Source organism: Oncorhynchus gorbuscha, linkage group LG21 (assembly GCF_021184085.1).
Source record: "Oncorhynchus gorbuscha isolate QuinsamMale2020 ecotype Even-year linkage group LG21, OgorEven_v1.0, whole genome shotgun sequence".
Taxonomy (NCBI): domain Eukaryota; kingdom Metazoa; phylum Chordata; class Actinopteri; order Salmoniformes; family Salmonidae; genus Oncorhynchus; species Oncorhynchus gorbuscha.
The window spans coordinates 9,022,453-9,050,426 of NC_060193.1; the positions used below are offsets into that span (position 1 = coordinate 9,022,453).

At 48.1% G+C, this 27,974-nt stretch overlaps 1 protein-coding gene across 2 annotated transcripts in view; it reads left to right on the plus strand.

The window, feature by feature from the left end:
• Window positions 1-27,974, plus strand: part of si:dkey-183c6.7 (urea transporter 1) — a 42,987-nt gene that overhangs the window by 10,617 nt on the left and 4,396 nt on the right. The window contains exons 4-6 of one of the 2 annotated variants that reach the window (XM_046318812.1): window positions 1,585-1,774; window positions 9,893-10,031; window positions 24,507-24,641. In XM_046318812.1, coding sequence (XP_046174768.1) covers window positions 1,585-1,774; window positions 9,893-10,031; window positions 24,507-24,641 — 464 coding nt within the window. Of the gene's footprint in view, window positions 1-1,584; window positions 1,775-9,883; window positions 10,032-24,506; window positions 24,642-27,974 lie in introns of both variants that reach the window. The other variant, XM_046318811.1, reaches the window with a different exon arrangement.

Genomic DNA, 27,974 nt, shown 5'->3' on the forward strand with positions numbered 1-27,974 from the left:
GTACGTTCCTCTACAATATGTTGATAGTAACCCCCCAGTACGTTCCTCTACAGTATGCTGATAGTATGTTTCTCCCCGCAGTACGTTCCTCTACAGTGGCCTGATAGTACGTTCCTCTACAGTGGCCTGATAGTACGTTCCTCTACAGTGGCCTGATAGTACGTTCCTCTACAGTGGCCTGATAGTACGCCCCCCCAGTACGTTCCTCTACAGTATATTGATAGTATGCCCCCCCCCAGTACGTTCCTCTACAGTATGTTGATAGTATGTTTCTCCCCCCAGTATGTTCCTCTACAGTATGTTGATAGTACGCCCCCCACACCCAGTACGTTCCTCTACAGTATGTTGATAGTATGCCCCCCAGTACGTTCCTCTACAGTATGTTGATAGTATTCCCCCCTCCAGTACGTTCCTCTACAGTATGTTGATAGTACGCCCCCCCCAGTACGGTCCTCTACAGTATGTTGATAGTACGCCACCCCCCAGTACGTTCCCCCAGTACACACCCCCCCAGTACGTTCCTCTACAGTATGTTGATAGTAACCCCCAGTACGTTCCTCTACAGTATGCTGATAGTATGTTTCTCCCCCCAGTACATTTCTCTACAGTGGCATGATAGTACGTTCCTCTACAGTGGCCTGATAGTATGTTTCTCCCCGCAGTACGTTTCTCTACAGTGGCCTGATAGTACGTTCCTCTACAGTGGCCTGATAGTATGTTTCTCCCCCCAGTACATTCCTCTACAGTGGCCTGATAGTATGTTTCTCCCCTCAGTACGTGCCTCTACAGTGGCCTGATAGTATGTTTCTCCCCCCAGTACATTCCTCTACAGTGGCCTGATAGTATGTTTCTCCCCTCAGTACGTTCCTCTACAGTGGCCTGATAGTATGTTTCTCCCCCCAGTACATTCCGCTACAGTGGCCTGATAGTATGTTTCTCCCCCCAGTATGTTCCTCTACAGTGGCCTGATAGTACGCTCCTCTACAGTGGCCTGATAGTATGTTTCTCCCCCCAGTACGCTCCTCTACAGTGGCCTGATAGTATGTTTCTCCCCCCAGTACGTTCCTCTACAGTGGCCTGATAGTACGTTCCTCTACGGTGGCCTGATAGTACGTTTCTCTACAGTGGCCTGATAGTATGTTTCTCCCCCCAGTACGTTCCTCTACAGTGGCCTGATAGTACGTTCCTCTACAGTGGCCTGATAGTATGTTTCTCCCCCCAGTACGTTCCTCTACAGTGGCCTGATAGTATGTTTCTCCCCCCAGTACGTTCCTCTACAGTGGCCTGATAGTATGTTTCTCCCCCCAGTACGTTCCTCTACAGTGGCCTGATAGTATGTTTCTCCCCACAGTACACTCCTCTACAGTGGCCTGATAGTATGTTTCTCCCTGCAGTACGCTCCTCTACAGTGACCTGATAGTATGTTTCTCCCCAGTACCCTGTGACCTGAGTACGTTTCTCCCTCCTCCTCTCAGTGGCCTGGCTCCTCTGCTAGATAAGTGCGACCTACCTGTGGCCTGATAGTATGTTTCTCCCTCCAGTACGCTCCTCTACATTGACCTGATAGTATGTTTCTCCCTGCAGTACGCTCCTCTACAGTGGCCTGGCTCCCCTGCTAGAAAAGTGGGACCTACCTGTGGCTGTGTTCCCCTTCAACATGGTGATCCTGCTCTACCTGGCCTGTACTGGCTCCTCTAACCCCTACTACCCTCACCACCCTGCCACACCACTAGGGGAGCTAGAGAGCAATGCTACCCAGCTCAGCCTCACTCAGGTAGGAGAGAGAGGAAGAGAGGAAGGAAGAGGGGTGGGCAACACGTGGTGCTGAGAGATTAACCAACATGGGCAATATATCACGGCTAAGGGTTGTTCTTAGGCACGATTCAACGCGGAGTGCCTCGATACAGCCCTTAGCCGTAGTATATTGGCCAAATATCACAAACCTCTGAAGTGCCTTTTTTCTATTATAAACTGGTTACCAACGTAATTAGAGCAGTAAAAATAAATGATTTGTCATACCCGTGGTGTGCGGTCTGATATACCACGACTGTCAGCCAATCAGCATTCAGGCTCGAAATGCCCAGTTTATGATAAACAACTAATTGACCGATGTCGGTTCAATGACTTGAATTTCATTTAGTTTTGTTATTTCTGTGACCCCTCACGCACCGTTTCTCTAGAGGGAAATCAAGTCAAGAACTATGCGGGACGCTGGGCTGAAGGGAGTTGTAGTTTTAATGAAGAAAATATTCAATCGCGTTCAGCGCAGAAACGTGGTAATTCGCTACAATGACCATAATCCATTGTGCCACTTGCTTCAATAAATTAGATACACACAGATCGCATGAGAGACGAATGTACACAGCACAAGACGAGAGGGACAGAGATAGTTTGTGAAAGTATGCCTTATCTACTTTGAAGAACTAGTCAAATGATTTTGTCAGACAGCTGTGCAGCTAGTCTACTGTAGCTAAATAGGATGACTACAGACAGTACAGTACAGTATGGGGAGCACAGAGACAGCATTAGATGGTCTGGCAGGCTGGTTGGCTGCTACTACCTGAGCAGAGATGGGATGATGACTTTAAGGAAGGAGAAATAACAACTTGGCAAGGGTAGAGTCAACAATTCCTATTCACTATATAGTGCAATACTTCTGACATAGCGATCTGGTCAAATGTAGTGTACTATAGGAAATAGGGTTCTGTTTGTGACTCAGTCAACAGGTGCCTTCTGGGGACGTATCGCCTGTCAATAGTCTAAAGTGTTTTACTTTCCTCGTCTCCTCTCCTTATTTCTTTCCATTGTCTCCTCTCCTTCTTTCTTTCCTCGTCTCCTCTCCTTCTTTATTTCCGTTGTCTCCTCTGATTCTTTCTTTCCTTGTCTCCTCTCCTTCTTTCTTTCTTTCTTTCTTTCCTCGTCTCCTTTCTTTCTTTCCTCGTGTCCTCTCCTTCTTTCTTTCTTTCTTTCCTCGTCTCCTCTCCTCCTTTCTGTCCTCGTCTCCTATCCTCCTTTCTGTCCTCGTCTCCTCTCCTTCTTTATTTCCTAGTCTCCTCTCTTTCTTTCTTTCCTCATCTCCTCTCCTTCATCTGCGTTGATCTGTAAAGACAGGCTAGGTGAAAGCATTATGGAAGAAGGACTTTCCTCGTGTCCTCTCCTTCTTTCTGTCCTCGTCTCCTCTCCTTTCTTTCCTCGTCTCCTTCTTTCTTTCTTTCCTCGTGTCCTCTCCTTCTTTCTGTCCTCGTCTCCTCTCCTTTCTTTCCTCGTCTCCTTCTTTCTTTCTTTCCTCGTGTCCTCTCCTTCTTTCTTTCTTTCTTTCTTTCTTTCCTCGTCTCCTCTCCTCCTTTCTGTCCTCGTCTCCTCTCCTTCTTTATTTCCTAGTCTCCTCTCTTTCTTTCTTTCCTCATCTCCTCTCCTTCATCTGCGTTGATCTGTAAAGACAGGCTAGGTGAAAGCATTATGGAAGAAGGACTTTCCTCGTGTCCTCTCCTTCTTTCTGTCCTCGTCTCCTCTCCTTTCTTTCCTCGTCTCCTTCTTTCTTTCTTTCCTCGTGTCCTCTCCTTCTTTCTTTCTTTCTTTCTTTCCTCGTCTCCTCTCCTCCTTTCTGTCCTCGTCTCCTCTCCTTTCTTTCCTCGTCTCCTTCTTTCTTTCTTTCCTCGTGTCCTCTCCTTCTTTCTTTCTTTCTTTCTTTCTTTCTTTCTTTCCTCGTCTCCTCTCCTCCTTTCTGTCCTCGTCTCCTCTCCTTCTTTATTTCCTAGTCTCCTCTCTTTCTTTCTTTCCTCATCTCCTCTCCTTCATCTGCGTTGATCTGTAAAGACAGGCTAGGTGAAAGCATTATGGAAGAAGGACTTTCCTCGTGTCCTCTCCTTCTTTCTGTCCTCGTCTCCTCTCCTTTCTTTCCTCGTCTCCTTCTTTCTTTCTTTCCTCGTGTCCTCTCCTTCTTTCTTTCTTTCTTTCTTTCTTTCCTCGTCTCCTCTCCTCCTTTCTGTCCTCGTCTCCTCTCCTTTCTTTCCTCGTCTCCTTCTTTCTTTCTTTCCTCGTGTCCTCTCCTTCTTTCTTTCTTTCTTTCTTTCCTCGTCTCCTCTCCTCCTTTCTGTCCTCGTCTCCTCTCCTTCTTTAATTCCTAGTCTCCTCTCTTTCTTTCTTTCCTCATCTCCTCTCCTTCATCTGCGTTGATCTGTAAAGACAGGCTAGGTGAAAGCATTATGGAAGAAGGACTTTCAGACAGCGAGGTCTTTCAACTCCGTTTAGAGAAGGTTATAGAGATGAACTAGACAGCTGATTCCATAATTTATAATGTGACAGCATTGGCAGCACCAATGAGGGTTAACATGTGCTTAAACAGGCTTTGGGTCCTCTATCCAACTCTATGAGACGAGCCACAACATAGCAAGCTTGTTGGAGAGTTCCTATGTTGCCAGTGCTTGCATTAGATCACATATAAACTGGCCTAAGGATATGTTTTTTCCGTATAAGAGTACTCTGAACAAATCCAAAATGTAGGCTTACATAGAGACGATTTATATACATCATGATGTTCATCCATGTAAGAGTAGTTTCACTACATCTCAAATGCCCCTAATCTTTTTCTGTTCTCTCTCTCTCTCTCTCTCTCTCTCTCTCTCTCTCTCTCTCTCTCTCTCTCTCTCTCTCTCTCTCAGTCTCTCTCTCTCTCTCTCTCTCCTCTCTCTCTCTCTCTCTCTCTCTCTCTCTCTCTCTCTCTCTCCTCTCTCTCTCTCTCTCTCTCTCTCTCTCTGATCTCTCTCTCTCTCTCTCTCTCTCTCTCTCTCTCTCTCTGGCTCTCTCTCTCTTTCTCTCTCCCCAATTCAATTCAATTCAATTCAATTCAATTTCAATTCAAGGGGCTTTATTGACATGGGAAACATATGTTTACATTGCCAAAGCAAGTGAAGTAGATAATATACAAAAGTGAAATAAACAATAAACATTACACTCACGGAAGTTCCAGAAGAATGTAGACAATTCAAATGTCATGTGTCTATATACAGTGTTGTCTATATACAGTGTTGTAACGATGTGCAAATAGTGGAAATGGTTCAAAATAAATAAGCATCAATATGGCTTACACAGCCTGCCTGCCTGCCTCTCTCTCACCAGTCTTTCTCTCTCTCGCCCCCTCTGTCTTTCTCTTGCCCCCTCTGTCTTTCTCTCGCCCCCTCTTTTCTTCTCTCGCCCCCTCTTTTCTTCTCTCGCCCCCTCTGTCTCTCTCTCGCCCCCTCTTTTCTTCTCTCGCCCCCTCTTTTCTTCTCTCGCCCCCTCTTTTCTTCTCTTGCCCCCTCTGTCTTACTCTTGCCCCCTCTGTCTTTCTCTCGCCCCCTCTGTCTTTCTCTCGCCCCCTCTTTTCTTCTCTTGCCCCCTCTGTCTTTCTCTTGCCCCCTCTTTCTCTCTCTTGCCCCCTCTGTCTTTCTCTTGCCCCCTCTGTCTTTCTCTTGCCCCCTCTGTCTTTCTCTCGCCCCCTCTTTTCTTCTCTCGCCCCCTCTGTCTTTCTCTTGCCCCCTCTTTCTCTCTCTTGCCCCCTCTTTCTCTCTCTCGCCCCCCTCTTTCTCTCTCTCTCGCCCCCTCTTTTCTTCTCTTGCCCCCTCTGTCTTTCTCTTGCCCCCTCTTTCTCTCTCTCGCCCCCTCTTTCTCTCTCTCTCTTTTCTTCTCTTGCCCCCTCTGTCTTTCTCTTGCCCCTCTGTCTTTCTCTTGCCCCCTCTGTCTTTCTCTCGCCCCCTCTGTCTTTCTCTTGCCCCTCTTTCTCTCTCTTGCCCCCTCTTTCTCTCTCTCGCCCCTCTTTTTCTTCTCTTGCCCCCTCTGTCTTTCTCTTGCCCCTCTGTCTTTCTCTTGCCCCCTCTGTCTTTCTCTCGCCCCCTCTGTCTCTCTCTTGCCCCCTCTTTCTCTCTCTCGCCCCCTCTTTTCTTCTCTTGCCCCCTCTGTCTTTCTCTTGCCCCCTCTGTCTTTCTCTTGCCCCCTCTGTCTTTCTCTTTCCCCCTCTGTCTTTCTCTCGCCCCCTCTGTCTTTCTCTCTCCCCTCTGTCTTTCTCTCGCCCCTCTGTCTTTCTCTCGCCCCCTCTTTTCTTCTCTTGCCCCCTCTGTCTTTCTCTTGCCCCCTCTGTCTTTCTCTCGCCCCCTCTGTCTTTCTCTTGCCCCCTCTGTCTTTCTCTTGCCCCCTCTTTCTCTCTCTTGCCCCCTCTGTCTTTCTCTTGCCCCCTCTTTTCTTCTCTTGCCCCCTCTGTCTTTCTCTCGCCCCCTCTGTCTTTCTCTTCTTTTCTTCTCTTGCCCCTCTGTCTTTCTCTTGCCCCCTCTGTCTTTCTCTCGCCCCCTCTGTCTTTCTCTTGCCCCCTCTGTCTTTCTCTTGCCCCCTCTTTCTCTCTCTTGCCCCCTCTGTCTTTCTCTTGCCCCCTCTTTTCTCTCTCTTGCCCCTCTGTCTTTCTCTCGCCCCCTCTTTCTCTCTCTTGCCCCCTCTGTCTTTCTCTCGCCCCCTCTGTCTTTCTCTTGCCCCTCTGTCTTTCTCTTGCCCCCTCTGTCTTTCTCTTGCCCCCTCTTTTCTTCTCTTGCCCCCTCTGTCTTTCTCTCTCTTGCCCCCTCTGTCTTTCTCTTGCCCCTCTTTTCTTCTCTTGCCCCCTCTGTCTTTCTCTTGCTTTCTCCTCTTGCCCCCTCTTTCTCTCTCTTGTCTTTCTCTTGCCCCCTCTGTCTTTCTCTTTGCCCCCTCTGTCTTTCTCTTGCCCCCTCTGTCTTTCTCTTGCCCCTCTTTCTCTCTCTTGCCCCCTCTTTCTCTCTCTCTTTTTCTTCTCTCGCCCCTCTTTTTTCTCTTGCCCCCTCTGTCTTTCTTTTGCCCCCTCTGTCTTTCTCTTGCCCCCTCTGTCTTTCTCTTGCCCCCTCTGTCTTTCTCTCGCCCCCTCTTTTCTTCTCTTGCCCCCTCTGTCTTTCTCTTGCCCCCTCTGTCTTTCTCTTGCCCCCTCTGTCTTTCTCTTGCCCCCTCTGTCTTTCTCTTGCCCCCTCTTTCTCTCTCTTGCCCCTCTGTCTTTCTCTTGCCCCCTCTTTCTCTCTCTCTTGCCCCCTCTGTCTTTCTCTTGCCCCCTCTGTCTTTCTCTTGCCCCCTCTTTTCTTCTCTTGCCCCCTCTGTCTTTCTCTCTCGCCCCCTCTGTCTTTCTCTCGCCCCTCTGTCTTTCTCTTGCCCCCTCTGTCTTTCTCTTGCCCCCTCTTTCTCTCTCTTGCCCCCTCTGTCTTTCTCTTCCCCCTCTTTTCTCTCTCTTGCCCCCTCTGTCTTTCTCTTGCCCCCTCTTTTCTCTCTCTTGCCCCCTCTGTCTTTCTCTTGCCCCCTCTTTCTCTCTCTTTGCCCCCTCTGTCTTTCTCTTGCCCCCTCTGTCTTTCTCTTGCCCCTCTGTCTTTCTCTTGCCCCCTCTTTCTCTCTCTTGCCCCCTCTGTCTTTCTCTTGCCCCCTCTTTTCTTCTCTTTCCCCCTCTGTCTTTCTCTTGCCCCTCTTTCTCTCTCTTGCCCCCTCTTTCTCTCTCTCGCCCCCTCTTTTCTTCTCTTGCCCCCTCTGTCTTTCTCTTGCCCCTCTGTCTTTCTCTTGCCCCCTCTTTCTCTCTCTTGCCCCCTCTTTCTCTCTCTCTTTTCTTCTCTTGCCCCCTCTGTCTTTCTCTTGCCCCCTCTGTCTTTCTCTTGCCCCCTCTGTCTTTCTCTTGCCCCCTCTGTCTTTCTCTCGCCCCCTCTTTTCTTCTCTTGCCCCCTCTTTCTCTTGCCCCCTCTGTCTTTCTCTTGCCCCCTCTTTTCTTCTCTTGCCCCCTCTGTCTTTCTCTCTCTCTTGCCCCCTCTGTCTTTCTCTTGCCCCCTCTGTCTTTCTCTTGCCCCCTCTGTCTTTCTCTCTCTTTCTCTCTCTTGCACCCTCTGTCTTTCTCTTGCCCCCTCTGTCTTTCTCTTGCCCCCTCTGTCTTTCTCTTGCCCCCTCTGTCTTTCTCTTGCCCCCTCTGTCTTTCTCTTGCCCCCTCTTTCTCTCTCTTGCCCCTCTTTCTCACTCTCGCCCCCTCTTTTCTTCTCTGCCCCCTCTGTCTTCTCTTGCCCCCTCTGTCTTTCTCTTGCCCCCTCTGTTTTCTCTTGCCCCCTCTGTCTTTCTTTGCCCCCTCTGTCTTTCTCTCTTCTCGCCCCCTCTTTTCTTCTCTCGCCCCCTCTTCTTTCTCTTGCCCCCTCTGTCTTTCTCTTGCCCCCTCTTTTTCTTTGCCCCCTCTTTCTCTCTCTTGCCCCCTCTGTCTTTCTCTTGCCCTCTTTCTCTCTCTTGCCCCCTCTGTCTTTCTCTTGCCCCCTTGTCTTTCTCTTGCCCCCTCTTTTCTTCTCTTGCCCCCTCTGTCTTTCTCTTGCCCCCTCTGTCTTTCTCTCTTGCCCCCTCTGTCTTTCTCTTGCCCCCTCTGTCTTTCTCTTGCCCCCTCTTTTCTTCTCTCTTGCCCCCTCTGTCTTCTCTTGCCCCCTCTTTTCTCTCTCTTGCCCCCTCTGTCTTTCTCTTGCCCCCTCTTTCTCTCTCTTGCCCCCTCTGTCTTTCTCTCGCCCCCTCTGTCTTTCTCTTGCCCCCTCTTTCTCTCTCTTGCCCCCTCTTTCTCTCTCTTGCCCCCTCTGTCTTTCTCTTGCCCCCTCTTTTCTTCTCTTTCCCTCTGTCTTTCTCTTGCCCCCTCTTTCTCTCTCTTGCCCCCTCTTTCTCTCTCTCGCCCCTCTTTTCTTCTCTTGCCCCCTCTGTCTTTCTCTTGCCCCCTCTGTCTTTCTTCCCCCTCTGTCTTTCTCTTGCCCCCTCTTTTTCTCTCTCTTGCCCCCTCTTTCTCTCTCTCGCCCCCTCTTTTCTTCTCTTGCCCCCTCTGTCTTTCTCTTGCCCCTCTGTCTTTCTCTCGCCCCCTCTGTCTTTCTCTCGCCCCCTCTTTTCTCTTCTGTCTTTCTCTCGCCCCCTCTTTTCTTCTCTTGCCAACTTCCCCTCCTTTGATCTCATCTCTCTTTTATTCAAATTCCAGTCCTCCATCACTGACTAGGCTACATCTCCTCAGCTCTCTCTCTCTCTCTCTCTCTCCCTGTGCTTATTCTTATTATAGACACACACCCACACTCTCACACATGAAGAGAGAGAGAAAGAGAGAGAGAGAGAGAGAGAGAGAGAGAGAGAGAGAGAGAGAGAGAGAGAGAGAGAGAGAGAGAGAGAACCACAGGCACCTGGGAACCTATGCTGCTCTGTCATTGATTTACATTGGGACAGAGATAGACAGAGAGAGAGAGAGAAACAGAGACAAATACAGGCAGAGAGAAACAGAGACAAATACAGACAGAAAGAGAGAGAGAGAGGGATGAGGGATGAGAGATGAGAGAGCGAGAGAGAGGGATGAGAGATGAGAGATGAGAGATGAGAGAGAGAGAGAGAGAGAGAGAGAGAGAGAGAGAGAGAGAGAGAGAGAGAGAGAAAGGGGTGAGAGATGGGAGATGAGAGAGATGAGAGAGAGGTAGAGAGAGACAGAGAGAGAACTGTGTCAGCCTGCAGCAGTGATATCATTATGATCTTGTAAGTAAAGATACATCCCAGCAACAGGCAGGTGCATTTATCCCGTCGCCATGGAAACCACTCACATCTCACTATTAGGGTGTTTGTATGGGTGGTGGTGATGGGTGTGGAAATTCACTGGCATGTCCTTGGCACCAGCACTAGAACACAGACTGCATTCCAAATGGAACCGTATTCCCTATATAGTGCACTACTTACAGTATGGACCCTGGTCAAAAGCAATGCACATCATAGGGAATAGGGTGCCCTTTTGGGATACGGACACATTATATGTGGGTGCATCTGTTTTTAAGAGTGTGTGTGTGTGTGTGTGTTTGCGCGTGTGTGCGTTTGTGTGTGTAATTCCCTGTAGCTCCTGCAGGGGGTGCCGTTGGGTGTGGGTCAAATCTATGCCTGTGAGGACCTGGGCCCGTCTGTGTTGATCCTGGGAGCGACGCTGCTCTACTCACCTCTACTGGGCTCACACGCCCTACTGGGCTCTGGGGCCGGCACACTCGCAGGTGAGCAGGATAACGTAGCTGTGCTGTCTGTCTCCATGCTGTTCATTCAGAGACAGGAGGTTTGACAAAGATAAAAGAAACAGTTAAAACCAACTGTCATGCCGGCACACTGTGGAGTAGACTCTCTCTATCTCTCTCTTTCTCTCTCTTATGATTAATAAGCTCCTCAGAAGGAGGGTGAGGTAGAGAGAAAGAGAGAGAGGCAACTGGACCTTTTTTGGAACACCATTATTTTTGTCTTACTGAGATTTACTGTCAAGGCCCAGGGCCCAGGTCTGTGCAGAAGATCTAGGTGCTGCTGTCGGCCCTCCTTGGTTGGGGACGGAAGCACCAGATCATCAACAAACAGTAGAAATTTGATTTGAGATTCTAGTAGGGTGAGGCCGAGTGCTGCAGACTGTTCTAGTGCCCTCGCCAATTTGTTGATATGTATGTTGAAGAGGGTGGGGCCTAAGCTGCATCCTTGTCTCACCCCACGGCCCCGTGGAAAAAAACGTGTGCGTATTTTGCCAATTTTAAGCCCACATTTGTTGTTTGTGTACATGGATTTCATAAAGTTGTATGTTTTACCCCCAACACCACTTTCCATCCATTTGTATAGCAGAGCCTCATGCCAAATTGAGTCAAAAGCTTATTTGTACTCAACAAAGCATGAGAAGACGTTGTCTTTGTTTTCTTTCTTTCTTTTTTTTAAATATTTTTTTTGAATACGTAATGTATTATTATTTATTTATTTCTGTTGGGGGGTAGTTCAGCTGGGGGGAGGGGGGGCAGTTCAGCTGGGGGGGGGGGGGTAGTTCAGCTGGGGGAGGGGGTAGTTCAGCTGGGGGAGGGGGGCAGTTCAGCTGGGGGAGGGGGCAGTTCAGCTGGGGGAGGGGGGCAGTTCAGCTGGGGGGAGGGGGCAGTTCAGCTGGGGGAGGGGGGGCAGTTCAGCTGGGGGAGGGGGGCAGTTCAGCTGGGGGAGGGGGTAGTTCAGCTGGGGGAGGGGGTAGTTCAGCTGGGGGAGGGGGCAGTTCAGCTGGGGGGAGGGGGTAGTTCAGCTGGGGGAGGGGGCAGTTCAGCTGGGGGAGGGGGTAGTTCAGCTGGGGGGAGGGGGTAGTTCAGCTGGGGGGAGGGGGCAGTTCAGCTGGGGGGAGGGGGTAGTTCAGCTGGGGGAGGGGGCAGTTCAGTTGGGGGAGGGGGCAGTTCAGCTGGGGGAGGGGGCAGTTCAGCTGGGGGGGGGGGGGCAGTTCAGCTGGGGGAGGGGGTAGTTCAGCTGGGGGAGGGGGTAGTTCATCTGGGGGAGGGGGCAGTTCAGCTGGGGGGAGGGGGTAGTTCAGCTGGGGGAGGGGGTTTCAGCTGGGGGGAGGGGGCAGTTCAGCTGGGGGGGGGGGGTAGTTCAGCTGGGGGAGGGGGTAGTTCAGCTGGGGGAGGGGGCAGTTCAGCTGGGGGAGGGGGGGCAGTTCAGCTGGGGGGAGGGGGTAGTTCAGCTGGGGGGAGGGGGGCAGTTCAGCTGGGGGGAGGGGGTAGTTCAGCTGGGGGGGGGGGGGCAGTTCAGCTGGGGGAGGGGGGCAGTTCAGCTGGGGGGAGGGGGTAGTTCAGCTGGGGGGAGGGGGCAGTTCAGCTGGGGGAGGGGGTAGTTCAGCTGGGGGAGGGGGCAGTTCAGCTGGGGGAGGGGGGCAGTTCAGCTGGGGGGAGGGGGCAGTTCAGCTGGGGGGGGGGGGGCAGTTCAGCTGGGGGAGGGGGGTAGTTCAGCTGGGGGGAGGGGGGGCAGTTCAGCTGGGGGAGGGGGCAGTTCAGCTGGGGGGAGGGGGTAGTTCAGCTGGGGGGAGGGGGCAGTTCAGCTGGGGGAGGGGGTAGTTCAGCTGGGGGGGGTAGTTCAGCTGGGGGACGGGGGGGGGTAGTTCAGCTGGGGGGAGGGGGGTAGTTCAGCTGGGGGTAGGGGGTAGTTCAGCTGGGGGTAGGGGGTAGTTCAGCTGGGGGAGGGGGGAGTTCAGCTGAGAGGGTAGTTCAGCTGGGGGGAGGGGGTAGTTCAGCTGGGGGGAGGGGGGTAGTTCAGCTGGGGGGGGGGTAGTTCAGCTGGGGGGAGGGGGGTAGTTCAGCTGGGGGGAGGGGGTAGTTCAGCTGGGGGGAGGGGGTAGTTCAGCTGGGGGGGGGGGTAGTTCAGCTGGGGGGAGGGGGGGTAGTTCAGCTGGGGGGAGGGGGGGGGGGGTAGTTCAGCTGGGGTATGGGGTGAGGGGGGGGTAGTTCAGCTTTAAGATTGCAGACAGATTGTAGCTTCGATCAATGTAATTGTCTGTATCATTTCCAGTCCCCCATATATAACATAACATTTACATTACATTTACATTTAAGTCATTTAGCAGACGCTCTTATCCAGAGCGACTTACAAATTGGTGCATTCACCTTATGACATCCAGTGGAACAGCCACTTTACAATAGTGCATCTAAATCTTTTAAGGGGGGGGTAGAAGGATTACTTTCCTAGGTATTCCTTAAAGAGGTGGGGTTTCAGGTGTCTCCGGAAGGTGGTGATTGACTCCGCTGTCCTGGCGTCGTGAGGGAGTTTGTTCCACCATTGGGGGGCCAGAGCAGCGAACAGTTTTGACTGGGCTGAGCGGGAACTGTACTTCCTCAGTGGTAGGGAGGCGAGCAGGCCAGAGGTGGATGAACGCAGTGCCCTTGTTTGGGTGTAGGGCCTGATCAGAGCCTGGAGGTACTGAGGTGCCGTTCCCCTCACAGCTCCGTAGGCAAGCACCATGGTCTTGTAGCAGATGCGAGCTTCAGCTGGAAGCCAGTGGAGAGAGCGGAGAGAGCGGAGGAGCGGGGTGACGTGAGAGAACTTGGGAAGGTTGAACACCAGACGGGCTGCGGCGTTCTGGATGAGTTGTAGGGGTTTAATAGCACAGGCAGGGAGCCCAGCCAACAGCGAGTTGCAGTAATCCAGACGGGAGATGACAAGTGCCTGGATTAGGACCTGCTCCGCTTCCTGTGTGAGGCAGGGTCGTACTCTGCGGATGTTGTAGAGCATGAACCTACAGGAACGGGCCACCGCCTTGATGTTAGTTGAGAACGACAGGGTGTTGTCCAGGATCACGCCAAGGTTCTTAGCGCTCTGGGAGGAGGACACAATGGAGTTGTCAACCGTGATGGCGAGATCATGGAACGGGCGGTCCTTCCCCGGGAGGAAGAGCAGCTCCGTCTTGCCGAGGTTCAGCTTGAGGTGGTGATCCGTCATCCACACTGATATGTCTGCCAGACATGCAGAGATGTGATTCGCCACCTGGTCATCAGAAGGGGGAAAGGAGAAGATTAATTGTGTGTCTTCTGCATAGCAATGATAGGAGAGACCATTTGAGGTTATGACAGAGCCAAGTGACTTGGTGTATAGCGAGAATAGGAGAGGGCCTAGAACAGAGCCCTGGGGGACACCAGTGGTGAGAGCACGTGGTGAGGAGACAGATTCTCGCCACGCCACCTGGTAGGAGCGACCTGTCAGGTAGGACGCAATCCAAGCGTGGGCCGCGCCGGAGATGCCCAACTCGGAGAGGGTGGAGAGGAGGATCTGATGGTTCACAGTATCGAAGGCAGCCGATAGGTCTAGAAGGATGAGAGCAGAGGAGAGAGAGTTAGCTTTAGCAGTGCGGAGCGCCTCCGTGATACAGAGAAGAGCAGTCTCAGTTGAATGACTAGTCTGGAACCCTGACTGATTTGGATCAAGAAGGTCATTCTGAGAGAGATAGCGGGAGAGCTGGCCAAGGACGGCACGTTCAAGAGTTTTGGAGAGAAAAGAAAGAAGGGATACTGGTCTGTAGTTGTTGACATCGGAGGGATCGAGTGTAGGTTTTTTCAGAAGGGGTGCAACTCTCGCTCTCTTGATGACGGAAGGGACGTAGCCAGCGGTCAGGGATGAGTTGATGAGCGAGGTGAGGTAAGGGAGAAGGTCTCTGGAAATGGTCTGGAGAAGAGAGGAGGGGATGGGGTCAAGCGGGCAGGATGTTGGGCGGCCGGCCGTCACAAGACGCGAGATTTCATCTGGAGAGAGAGGGGAGAAAGAGGTCAGAGCACAGGGTAGGGCAGTGTGAGCAGAACCAGCGGTGTCGTTTGACTTAGCAAACGAGGATCGGATGTCGTCGACCTTCTTTTCAAAATGGTTGACGAAGTCATCTGCAGAGAGGGAGGAGGGGGGGGAGGAGGATTCAGGAGGGAGGAGAAGGTGGCAAAGAGCTTCCTAGGGTTAGAGGCAGATGCTTGGAATTTAGAGTGGTAGAAAGTGGCTTTAGCAGCAGAAACAGAAGAGGAAAATGTAGAGAGGAGGGAGTGAAAGGATGCCATTTCCGCTCGGCTGCCCGGAGCCCTGTTCTGTGGGCTCGCAATGAGTCGTCGAGCCACGGAGCGGGAGGGGAGGACCGAGCCGGCCTGGAGGATAGGGTGCATAGAGAGTCAAAGGATGCAGAAAGGGAGGAGAGGAGGGTTGAGGAGGCAGAATCGGGAGATAGGTTGGAGAAGGTTTGAGCAGAGGGAAGAGATGATAGGATGGAAGAGGAGAGAGTAGCGGGGGAGAGAGAGCGAAGGTTGGGACGGCGCGATACCATCCGAGTAGGGGCAGTGTGGGAGGTGTTGGATGAGAGCGAGAGGAAAAAGGATACAAGGTAGTGGTCGGAGACTTGGAGGGGAGTTGCAATGAGGTTAGTGGAAGAACAGCATCTAGTAAAGATGAGGTCGAGCGTATTGCCTGCCTTGTGGGTAGGGGGGGAAGGTGAGAGGGTGAGGTCAAAAGAGGAGAGGAGTGGAAAGAAGGAGGCAGAGAGGAATGAGTCAAAGGTAGACGTGGGGAGGTTAAAGTCGCCCAGAACTGTGAGAGGTGAGCCGTCCTCAGGAAAGGAGCTTATCAAGGCATCAAGCTCATTGATGAACTCTCCGAGGGAACCTGGAGGGCGATAAATGATAAGGATGTTAAGCTTGAAAGGGCTGGTAACTGTGACAGCAGGGCTGGAACTAACTGTGACAGCATGGAATTCAAAGGAGGCGATAGACAGATGGGTAAGGGGAGAAAGAGAGAATGACCACTTGGGAGAGATGAGGATCCCGGTGCCACCACCCCGCTGACCAGAAGCTCTCGGGGTGTGCGAGAACACGTGGGCGGACGAAGAGAGAGCAGTGGGAGTAGCAGTGTTATATGTGGTGATCCATGTTTCCGTCAGTGCCAAGAAGTCGAGGGACTGGAGGGAGGCATAGGCTGAGATGAACTCTGCCTTGTTGGCCGCAGATCGGCAGTTCCAGAGGCTACCGGAGACCTGGAACTCCACGTGGGTCGTGCGCGCTGGGACCACCAGATTAGGGTGGCCGCGGCCACGCGGTGTGGAGCGTTTGTATGGTCTGTGCAGAGAGGAGAGAACAGGGATAGACAGACACATAGTTGACAGGCTACAGAAGAGGCTACGCTAATGCAAAGGAGATTGGAATGACAAGTGGACGTCTCGAATGTTCAGAAAGTCAAGCTTACGTAGCAAGAATCTTATTGACTAAGATGATAAAAATGATACAGTACTGCTGAAGTAGGCTAGCTGGCAGTGGCTGCGTTGTTGACTTTGTAGGCTAGCTGGCAGTGGCTGCGTTGTTGACACTACACTAATCAAGTCGTTCCGTTGAGTGTAATAGTTTCTACAGTGCTGCTATTCGGGGGCTAGCTGGCTAGCTAGCAGTGTTGATTACGTTACGTTGCGTTAAAAGAACGACAATAGCTGGCTAGCTAACCTAGAAAATCGCTCTAGACTACACAATTATCTTTGATACAAAGACGGTTATGTAGCTAGCTATGTAGCTAGCTACGATCAAACAAATCAAACAGTTGTACTGTAATGAAATGAAGTGAAAATGTGATACTACCTGTGGAGCGAAGCGGAATGCGACCGGGTTGTTCTATTCGGTAGACGTTGGCTAGCTGTTGGCTAGCTAGCAGTGTCTCCTACGTTAAGGACGACAAATAGCTGGCTAGCTAACCTCGGTAAATTAAGATAATCACTCTAAGACTACACACTCTAAACTACACAATTATCTTGGATATGAAGACAGCAAAGACAGCTATGTAGCTAGCTAACACTACACTAATCAAGTCGTTCAGTTGAGTGTAATAGTTTCTACAGTGCTGCTATTCGGTGGACGTTTGCTAGCTGGCTAGCAAACGTCCAGTGTAGACTACGTTAGGCCGACGAAATACGATAATTACGCAATTATCTTTAATACGAAGACGGCTATGTAGCAAGCTAAGAAGAAATTGCTAAGATTAGACAAATCAAACCGTTGTACTATAATGAAATGTAATGAAATGTAATGAAAAAGTTATACTACCTGCGGAGCGAAGTGCGGATGCGACCGCTAGCTCCAACCCGGAAGTAGACAACATCTGGAAAAAGTAAATGGGTCTGAATACATTCCGAAGGCAATTCTTGTCTCATCACAATATCTCAGATCTACAGACAGGTCCTTGGACACGGTAAAGTTACTGCTCTGACATGAACTGTCAACTATGGGACCTTTATGCAGGCAGTTGTGATTCTGTCTGAATCATGTTCAAACAATTGAATTGGCCACCGATGGACTCCAATCAAGTTGTAGTGACATTCTCAAGGATGATCAAAGGAAATAGGAATGTCATAACAAGGGGGGAGAAGGAGGGGAGGAAATAGGAATGTTATAACGAAGGGGAGGAAATAGGAATGTCATAGGGGGAGAAGGAGGGGAGGAAATAGGAATGTTATAAAGGGGAGGGAGGGGAGGAAATAGGAATGTCATAAAGGGGAGAAAGGGGAGAAGGAATGTCATAGGGAAAGGGGAGAATAGGAGGAAATGTCATAGGAAAGGGGAGAAGGAGGGGAGGAAATAGGAATGTCATAGAAAAGGGGAGAAGGAGGGGAGGAAATAGGAATGTCATAGGAAAGGGGAGAAGGAGGGGAGGAAATAGGAATGTCATAGGAAAGGGGAGAAGGAGGGGAGGAAATAGGAATGTCATAACAAAGGGGAGAGGAAATAGGAGGAAAGGGGGAAATAGGAATGTCATAGAAAAGGGGAGAAGGAGGGGAGGAAATAAGAATGTCATAGGAAAGGGGAGAAGGAGGGGAGGAAATAGGAATGTCATAAAGAAAAGGGGAGAAGGAGGGGAGGAAATAGGAATGTCATAGGAAAGGGGGGAGAAGGAGGGAAAGGGGAGGAAATAGGAATGTCATAGGAAAGGGGAGAAGGAGGGGAGGAAATAGGAATGTCATAGGAAAGGGGAGAAGGAGGGGAGGAAATAGGAATGTCATAACAAAGGGGAGAAGGAGGGGAGGAAATAGGAATGTCATAACAAAGTGGTGTGAATACGTATATAAATTAAATATTTCTGTATTTCATTTTCAATTAATTAGCAAAAATAAATAAAAACATGTTTTCAATTTGTCATCGTGGGGTGAGAAAATGTATATATTTAATCCATTCTTGATGCAACATAACAAAATGTGATATAAGTCAAGGGATGGGAATAGCTTCTGAAGGCACTGTAGCCCCCAAGACATTGATCCGGCCCATCTAGCAGAAACCGCTCAGTTCTGCCTCCAGACTTATGACAATTAACATCAACCTGCGTCTGGTCACTGAATCAAGTCTCTTCATCTGCCACCTTCAGTGGCTTGCGAAAGTATTCACCCCCCTTGGCATTTTTCCTATTTTGTTGCCTTACAACATGGAATTAAAAATAGATTTTTTTGATCTACACAACATGCCTACCTCTTTGAAGATGCAAAATATTTTTTTCTTGTAAAACAAACCAGAAATAAGACAAAAAAAAAACTACAATGTCAACTCCCCCAATGTCAATACTTTGTAGAGCCACCTTTTGCAGCAATTACAGCTATAAGTCTCTTGGGGCATGTCCCTATAATCTTGGCACATCTAGCCACTGGGATTTTTGCCCATTATTCAAGGCCAAACTGCTCCAGCTCCTTCAAGTTGGATGGGTTCCGCTGGTGTATAGCAATCTTTAAGTCATACCACAGATTCTCAATTGGATTGAGGTCTGGGCTTTGACTAGGCCATTCCAAGACATTTAGATGCTTCCCCTTAAACCACTCAAGTGTTTCTTTAGCAGTATGCTTACGGTCATTGTCCTGCTGGATGGTGAACCTCCGTCCCAGTCTGTAACGTTTTTCTAGGTGTGAAGGAGAGTCGGACCAAAATGCAGCGTGTAGATTGCGATCCATGTTTTAATAAACAAATGTAACACGAATCTAAATACAAACACTACAAAAAACAATAAACGTAACGAAAACCGAAACAGCCTATACTTGTGTACACTAACACATAGACAGGAACAAGGACACTAAGGACAATCACCCATGACAAACTCAAAGAATATGGCTGCCTAAATATGGTTCCCAATCAGAGACAACGATAAACACCTGCCTCTGATTGAGAACCCAATCCAGACAGCCATAGACTTTGACTAGATCACCCCACTAGCTACAATCCCAATATATACACACCACATACAAAAACCCATGCCACACCATGGCCTGGCCTGACCCAATACATGAAGATAAACACAAAATACTTCGACCAGGAGCGTGACAGAACACCCCTCAGGCAGGTAGATAGATCTAAGGTGACTGGACTCCGGATCTGAAAGCACCTCAAAACAATAGGGAGGGTCCGGGTGGGCGTCTGTCCATGGTGGCGGCTCCGGCGCGGGAAAGCGTCTGTCCATGGTGGCGGCTCTGGCTGGGACGTGGACCCCACTCAGTCAATGTCTTAGTCTGGCCCTCTCCTCGCGTCCCTGGATAGTCCACCTAGCAGCTCTGGCCTCCGCCGACCATGGCCTAGACTGAGTCCTCAGACTGGCCTCCTTGCAGAACCCCCAATAGGATAGTGACTAGATAACCACTAACCAATAGGATAGGATATAACCAATAGAATAGTGACTAGATAACCAATAGGGACTAGAAGTGAATAGATAACCAATAGAATAGTGACTAGATAACCAATAGGATAGCGACTAGATAACCAATAGGATAGTGAATAGATAACCAATAGAATAGTCAAAAAATCAAATCAAATCAAATTGTATTTGTCACATACACATGGTTAGCAGATGTTAATGCGATACGTTGTGCTTCTAGTTCCGATGCAGAATAACCAACAAGAATCTAACTAACAATTCCTAAACTACTGTCTTATACACAGTGTAAGGGGATAAAGAATATGTACATAAGGATATATAAGGTGATGGTACAGTTGTTTAAAGTGAGATAGTGATATGGCATTTAAAGGGGCTATCATTTCCAGTCATCAATTCCCATTATTAAAGTGGCTGGTAGTTGAGTCAGTGTCAGTGGCTGGAGTTGAGTCAGTGTCAGCCACCACTCAATGTTAGTGGTGGCTGTTTAACAGTCTGATGGCCTTGAGATAGAAGCTGTTTTTCAGTCTCTCGGTCCCAGCTTTGATGCACCTGTACTGACCTCGCCTTCTGGATGATAGCGGGGTGAACAGGCAGTGGCTCGGGTGGTTGTTGTCCTTGATGATCTTTATGGCCTTCCTGTAACATCGGGTGGTTTAGGTGTCCTGGAGGGCAGGTAGTTTGCCCCCGGTGATGCGTTGTGCAGACCTCACTACCCTCTGGAGAGCCTTACGGTTGAGGGCGGAGCAGTTGCCGTACCAGGCGGTGATACAGCCCGCCAGGATGCTCTCGATTGTGCATCTGTAGAAGTTTGTGAGTGCTTTTGGTGACAAGCCGAATTTCTTCAGCCACCTGAGGTTGAAGAGGCGCTGTTGCGCCTTCTTCACGATGCTGTCTGTGTGAGTGGACCAATTCAGTTTGTCTGTGATGTGTATGCTGAGGAACTTAAAACTTGCTACCCTCTCCACTACTGTTCCATCGATGTGGATAGGGAGTGTTCCCTCTGCTGTTTCCTGAAGTCCACAATCATCTCCTTAGTTTTGTTGACGTTGAGTGTGAGGTTATTTTCCTGACACCACACTCAGAAGGCCCTCACCTCCTCCCTGTAGGCCGTCTCGTCGTTGTTGGTAATCAAGCCTACCACTGTTGTGTCGTCCGCAAACTTGATGATTGAGTTGGAGGCGTGCATGGCCACGCAGTCGTGGGTGAACAGGGAGTACAGGAGAGGGCTCAGAACGCACCCTTGTGGGGCCACAGTGTTGAGGATCAGTGGGGAGGAGATGTTGTTGCCTACCCTCACCACCTGGGGGCGGCCCGTCAGGAAGTCCAGTACCCAGTTGCACAGGGCGGGGTCGAGACCCAGGGTTTGAGTTCCTGTATGTTTCTTTCATCACACCATGTCTCGTTAGCCATAAGGCATACGCCCCCGCCCCTCTTCTTACCAGAAAGATGTCTGTTTCTGTCGGCACGATGCGTGGAGAAACCCGTTGGCTGCACCGCATCGGATAGCGTCTCTCCAGTGAGCCATGTTTCCATGAAGCACAGAACGTTACAGTCTCTGATGTCCCTCTGGAATGCTACCCTTGCTCGTATTTCATCAACCTTGTTGTCAAGAGACTGGACATTGGCAAGTAGAATGTTAGGGAGTGGTGCACGGTGTGCCCGTCTCCGGAGTCTGACCAGAAGACCGCCTCGTTTCCCTCTTTTTCGGAGTCGTTTTTTGGGGTCGCAGCATGGGATCCATTCCGCTGTCCTGTTTGAAAGGCAGAACACAGGATCCGCGTCACGAAAAACATATTCTTGGTCGTACTGATGGTGAGTTGACGCTGATCTTATATTCAGTAGTTCTTCTCGATTGTATGTAATGAAACCTAAGATGACCTGGGGTACTAATGTAAGAAATAACACGTAAAAAAACAAAAAACTGCATAGTTTCCTAGGAATGCGAAGCGAGGCGGCCATCTCTGTCGGCGCCGGAATAGATAACCAAAAGGATAGCGACTAGATAACCAATAGGATAGTGAATAGATAACCAATATGATAGTGAATAGATAACCAATAGAATAGTGAATAGATAACCAATAGGATATCGACTAGATAACCAATAGGATAGTGAATAGATAACCAATAGGATAGTGAATAGATAACCAATAGAATAGTGACTAGATAACCAATAGGATATCGACTAGATAACCAATAGGATAGTGAATAGATAACCAATAGGATAGTGAATAGATAATCAATAGAATAGTGACTAGATAACCAATAGGATATCGACTAGATAACCAATAGGATAGTGAATAGATAACCAATAGGATAGTGACTAGATAACCAATAGGATAGCGGCTAGATGACCAATAGGATAGTGAACAGATAACCAATGGAATAGTGACTAGATAACCAATAGGATAGCGGCTAGATAACCAATAGGATAGTGAATACATAACCGATAGAATAGTGACTAGATAACCAATAGGACAGCGACTAGATAACCAATAGGACAGCGACTAGATAACCAATAGAATAGTCCGTCCGTCCGTATGTATGTCTGGTTACTTTGTTAGACATAAATAAGTCTGGATGATAGTATTGATTTGTCTGGGAGCTCGGTTGGTCTGTGTGTGTGTGTGTGTGTGTGTGTGTGTGTGTGTGTGTGTGTGTGTGTGTGTGTGTGTGTGTGTGTGTGTGTGTGTGTGTGTGTGTGTGTGTGTGTGTGTGTGTGTGTGTGTGTGTGTGTGTGTGTGTGTGTGTGTGTGAGTCGGGAAACGCCATTGCGTCATTGGATATCCGTAACCTACATCGATTCTTTTTCCTACACTCAATCTCTGAGGTTTCCATGGTTACGACCCTGAATATACATGTGTGTGTGTGTCTGTCTGCGTATCTGTGTGTGTGCTCATTCTTATACATTTGTGTGTGTGTGTGTAGTCTATTGTATCTTTCAGTGATAAGTTCTCTCCATTTCACGCCCTCTCTCTCTACAACGCATTCAGAAAGTATTCAGACCCCTTCCCTTTTTCCACATTTTGTTATGTTACAGCGTTGTTCTAAAATGGATTCAATCATTTTTTTCCTCATCAATCTACACACAATATCCCATAATGACATCACAATACCCCATAATGACATCACAATACCCCATAACAACATCACAATACCCCATAATGACATCACAATACCCCATAACAACATCACAATACCCCATAATGACATCACAATACCCCATAACAACATCACAATACCCCATAATGACAAGAGGTTTTAAGATTTTCTTAAAGATTATTAAAAAGAAATAACAAAAATACCTTATTTACATAAGTATTCACCCCCTTTGCTCTGAGACTCTAAATTGAGCTCAGGTGAATCCTGTTTCTATTGATCATCCTTGAGATGTTTCTACAACTTGATTGGAGTCCACCTGTGGTAAATTAAATTGATTGGACGTGATTTGGAAAGGCACACACCTGTCTATATGAGGTCCCAAAGTTGACAGTGCATGTCAGAGCAAAAACCAAGCCTTGAGTTCGAATGAATTGTCTGTAAAGCTCAGAGACAGGATTGTGTCGAGGCACAGATCTGGGGAAGGGTACCAAAACATGTCTGCAGCATTGAAGGTCCACAAGAACACAGTGGCCTCCATCATTCTTAAATGGAAGAAGTGTGGGACCACCAAGACTCCTCTTAGAGCTGACCACCCGGCCAAACTGAGCAATCGGGGGAGAAGGGCCTTGGTCAAGGAGGTGACCAACAACCCAATGGTCACTCTGACAGAACTCTAGAATTCATCTGTGGAGATAAGAGAACCTTCCAGAAGGACAACCATCTCTGCAGCACTCCACCAATCAGGCCTTTATGGTAGATTGGCCAGACGGAAGCCACTCCTCAGTAAAAGGTACATGATAGACAGCTTGGAGTTTGCCAAAAGGCACGTAAAGACTCTCAGACCATGAGAAACAAGATTCTCTGGTCTGATGAAACCAAGATTGAACTCTTTGGCCTGAATGCCAAGCGTCACGTCTAGAAGAAACTTGGCACCATCTCTACCGTGAAGCATGGTGGTGGAAGCATCATGCTGTGGAGATGTTTTTCAGCGGCAGGGACTGGGAGACTCGTCAGGATCAAGGCAACGATGAATGGAGCAAATTACAAAGAGATCCTTGATGAAAACCTGCTTCAGAGTCCTCAGGATCTCAGACTGGGCGAAGGTTCACCTTCCAACAGGACAACGACCCTAAGCACACAGCTAAGACAACACAGGAGTGGGTTCAGGACAAGAGTCTTTAATACCTACATGTTTCAAGCAGATCACCATAGTCTATGTGCCCAAGAAAGTGAAGGTTACCTGCCTAAATGGTAGCTATGAAGTGCTTTGAAAGGCTGGTCATGGCTCACATCAACACCATCATCCCAGAAACCTTAGACCCACTCCAATTCACATACCGCCCCAACAGATCCACAGATGACGCAATCTCAATTGCACTCCACACTGCCCTTTTCCACCTAGACAAAAGGAACAGCTATGCGAGAATACGGTTTATTGAATACAGCTCGGCGTTCAACACCATAGTGCCCACAAAGCTCATCACTAAGCTAAGGACTCTGGGACTGAACACCTCCCTCTGTAACAGGATCCTGGACTTCCTGATGGGCCACCCCCAGGTGGTAAGGGTAGGTAACAACACATCTGCCACGCTGATCCTCAACACAGGGGCCTCTCAGGGGTACGTGCTCAGTCCCCTCCTCACCCACTCCAACACCATCATTAAGTTTGATGATGACACAACTGTGGTAGGCCTGATCACCGACAACAATGTGTCAACCTATCAGGAGGAGGTCAGAGACCTGGCTATGTAGCACCAGGACAACAACTGCATTGTTGGTTAAGGGCTTGTAAAGAAAGCATTTCACTGTAAGGTCTACCCCTATTCGAAGCATGTGACAAATACCATTCGATATGATTTAATTTGATTTACTGAGATGGAAAAACTTGCCAGAAGGACAACAGTCTCTACAGGACTTCACCAATCTGGGCTTTATGGGAGAGTGGCCAGATGGAAGCCTCTCCTGAGAAAAGACATGACTGCACGCCTGGACTTGACAAAAAGGCACCTGAGTTACAAACATGTAACTCTTTGACCAATTACAGTGTGGTGGGTTAGTTATTGACATCCATTCAAATATACTGTTACTAAGGAAATAGCTAACATGGAGAAAGAAAGATGGAGGGAGGGGGAATGAAAGAGAGAGGGAGAGACAGATAGATATGAAACCGGGGAGGGGGATAGGGAGTGAGAGGGAGAGACAGTACAAAGGGAAGACAAGAAAATGGAGAGGAAGAAAGAGAGTGAGGGAGGGGGAACAAAGGAGAGAGGGAGAGTTAGCTGGGAAAGGGTGGAGGGGGAAAGGGAGTGAGAGGAAGAAAGAGAGGGAGCGATAATCTTCCAGCAAACATGAGTATCTATCTCCCCCTCCTGGACACGTCTGGTACTGCACATTCACACATTTTAACTATCTCTCAGTGCCTGTGTGACTCATATCTGACAGAATAACACTGTGTGTGTCTACAGGTCTGTCGGTGTCAGTGCGTCACGGGGCCCTGTACTCCGGGCTGTCAGGGTTTAATGGAGCTCTGGGTTGTATGGCCGTGGGAGGACTGTTCTTTACCTTCAACTGGAGGACACACCTCTTCTCCATCGCCAGCGGTGAGACATTCTTCTCCTCTTCTTTCCCCCACACCATCCCTCTCTCCTCTCCACCCATCTCTCCTCTACATCCTTCTCTCCTCATCCCTCTCTCCTCTCCATCCATCTCTCCTCTCCATCCCCCTCTGTCCTCTCCATCCCTCTCTACTCTCCACCCATCTCTCCTCTACATCCTTCTCTCCTCATCCCTCTCTCCTCTCCATCCATCTCTCCTCTCCATCCCCCTCTGTCCTCTCCATCCCTCTCTCCTCTCCATCCCTCTCCAATCCCTCCTCATCCCCCTCTCCCTAACCGTCCCCTCTCCTCATCCATCCCCATCCTTCCCCTTTCTCCTCTCCATCCCCTCCCTCGTCTCCTCATCCATCCCCATCCTCTCCATCCCCCTTCTCCTCTCCATCCCCCTCCCTCTCTCCTCTCCTCTCTCCATCCCCCTCTCTCCTCTCCATCCCCCTCTCTCCTCTCCTCTCTCCATCCCCTCTCTCCTCTCCTCTCTCCATTCCCCTCTCTCCTCTCTCCATCCCCCTCTCTCCTCTCTCCATCCCCCTCTCTCTCCTCTCTCCATCCCCCTCTCTCCTCTCTCCATCCCCCTCTCTCCTCTCTCCATCCCCCTCTCTCCTCTCTCCATCCCCTCTCTCCTCTCCTCTCTCCTCTTCATCCCCCTCTCTCCTCTCCTCTCTCCACCCCCTCTCTCCTCTCTCCATCCCCCTCTCTCCTCTCCTCTCTCCATCCCCCTCTCTCCTCTCTCCATCCCCCTCTCTCCTCTCTCCACCCCCTCTCTCCTCTCCATCCCATTCTCTCCATCCCTCTCCAGTGAATACATCTGATCCTATAAATGGGCAATCAGGAAGTCATTGTGTACCTTGATTGAATTTCATAGTTCTTGCAGAGGTCCAACACACACACACACACACACACACACACACACACACACACACACACACACACACACACACACACACACACACACACACACACACACACACACACACACACACACACACACACACACACAGAATGTGGCGGTGAGAAGATTGTTCCTGATAGGGGTTGTGGCTCATTAGTAAAGAGATAATCTACTCACAGCCTCATCCAGAAGCTGGGTCCTCAATGGCACACTATTCCTTGAAAAGAGCATGTAGGGAATACGGTATTCAACACTATGTAGTGAATACGGTATTCAACACTATGTAGTGAATAAGGTCTACAACACTATGTAGTGAATAAGGTATACTGTAGTGAATAAGGTATACAACACTATGTAGTGAATAAGGTATTCAACACTATGTAGTGAATAAGGTATACTGTAGTGAATAAGGTCTACAACACTATGTAGTGAATAAGGTATACTGTAGTGAATAAGGTATACAACACTATGTAGTGAATAAGGTATACTGTAGTGAATAAGGTATTAAACACTATGTAGTGAATAAGGTATACTGTAGTGAATAAGGTCTACAACACTATGTAGTGAATAAGGTATTCAACACTATGTAGTGAATAAGGTCTACAACACTATGTAGTGAATAAGGTCTACAACACTATGTAGTGAATAAGGTCTACAACACTATGTAGTGAATAAGGTATACAACACTATGTAGTGAATAAGGTATTCAACACTATGTAGTGAATAAGGTATACTGTAGTGAATAAGGTATACACTATGTAGTGAATAAGGTATACTGTAGTGAATAAGGTAAGGTCTACAACACTATGTAGTGAATAAGGTATACTATGTAGTGAATAAGGTATTCAACACTATGTAGTGAATAAGGTATTCAACACTATGTAGTGAATAAGGTCTACAACACTATGTAGTGAATAAGGTCTACAACACTATGTAGTGAATAAGGTATTCAACACTATGTAGTGAATAAGGTATACTGTAGTGAATAAGGTCTACAACACTATGTAGTGAATAAGGTATACTGTAGTGAATAAGGTATACAACACTATGTAGTGAATAAGGTATTCAAACCTATGTAGTGAATAAGGTATACTGTAGTGAATAAGGTATTCAACACTATGTAGTGAATAAGGTATACTGTAGTGAATAAGGTATACAACACTATGTAGTGAATAAGGTATACTGTAGTGAATAAGGTCTACAACACTATGTAGTGAATAAGGTATACTGTAGTGAATAAGGTATTCAAACTATGTAGTGAATAAGGTATTCAACACTATGTAGTGAATAAGGTATACAACACTATGTAGTGAATAAGGCCTACTGTAGTGAATAAGGTCTACAACACTATGTAGTGAATAAGGTATACTGTAGTGAATAAGGTATACTAAACACTATGTAGTGAATAAGGTATACTGTAGTGAATAAGGTATTCAACACTATGTAGTGAATAAGGTATAACACTATGTAGTGAATAAGGTATTCAACACTATGTAGTGAATAAGTGTAGGTATTCAACACTATGTAGTGAATAAGGTATTCAACACTATGTAGTGAATAAGGTATACAACACTATGTAGTGAATAAGGTATACTGTAGTGAATAAGGTATTCAACACTATGTAGTGAATAAGGTATATCAACACTATGTAGTGAATAAGGTATTCAACACTATGTAGTGAATAAGGTATTCAACACTATGTAGTGAATAAGGTATACAACACTATGTAGTGAATAAGGTATTCAACACTATGTAGTGAATAAGGTATTCAACACTATGTAGTGAATATGTAGTGAATAAGGTATACTGTAGTGAATAAGGTATTCACCACTATGGTGAATACAACACTATGTAGTGAATAAGGTATGAATCAACACTATGTAGTGAATAAGGTATTCAACACTATGTAGTGAATAAGGTATTCACTATGTAGTGAATAAGGTATTGTAGTGAATAAGGTATTGTAGTGAATAAGGTATACAACACTATGTAGTGAATAAGGTATACAACACTATGTAGTGAATAAACACTATGTAGTGAATAAGTATTCAACACTATGTAGTGAATAAGGTATACAACTGTAGTGAATAAGGTATTCAACACTATGTAGTGAATAAGGTATACAACACTATGTAGTGAATAAGGTATTCAACACTATGTAGTGAATGAATAAGGTATTCACACTATGTAGTGAATAAGGTATATGTAGTGAATAAGGTATTCAACACTATGTAGTGAATAAGGTATTCAACACTATGTAGTGAATAAGGTCTACAACACTATGTAGTGAATAAGGTATTCAACACTATGTAGTGAATAAGAATAAGGTATTCACAACACTATGTAGTGAATAAGGTATTCAACACTATAGTGAATAAGGTATTCAACACTATGTAGTGAATAAGGTATACAACACTATGTAGTGAATA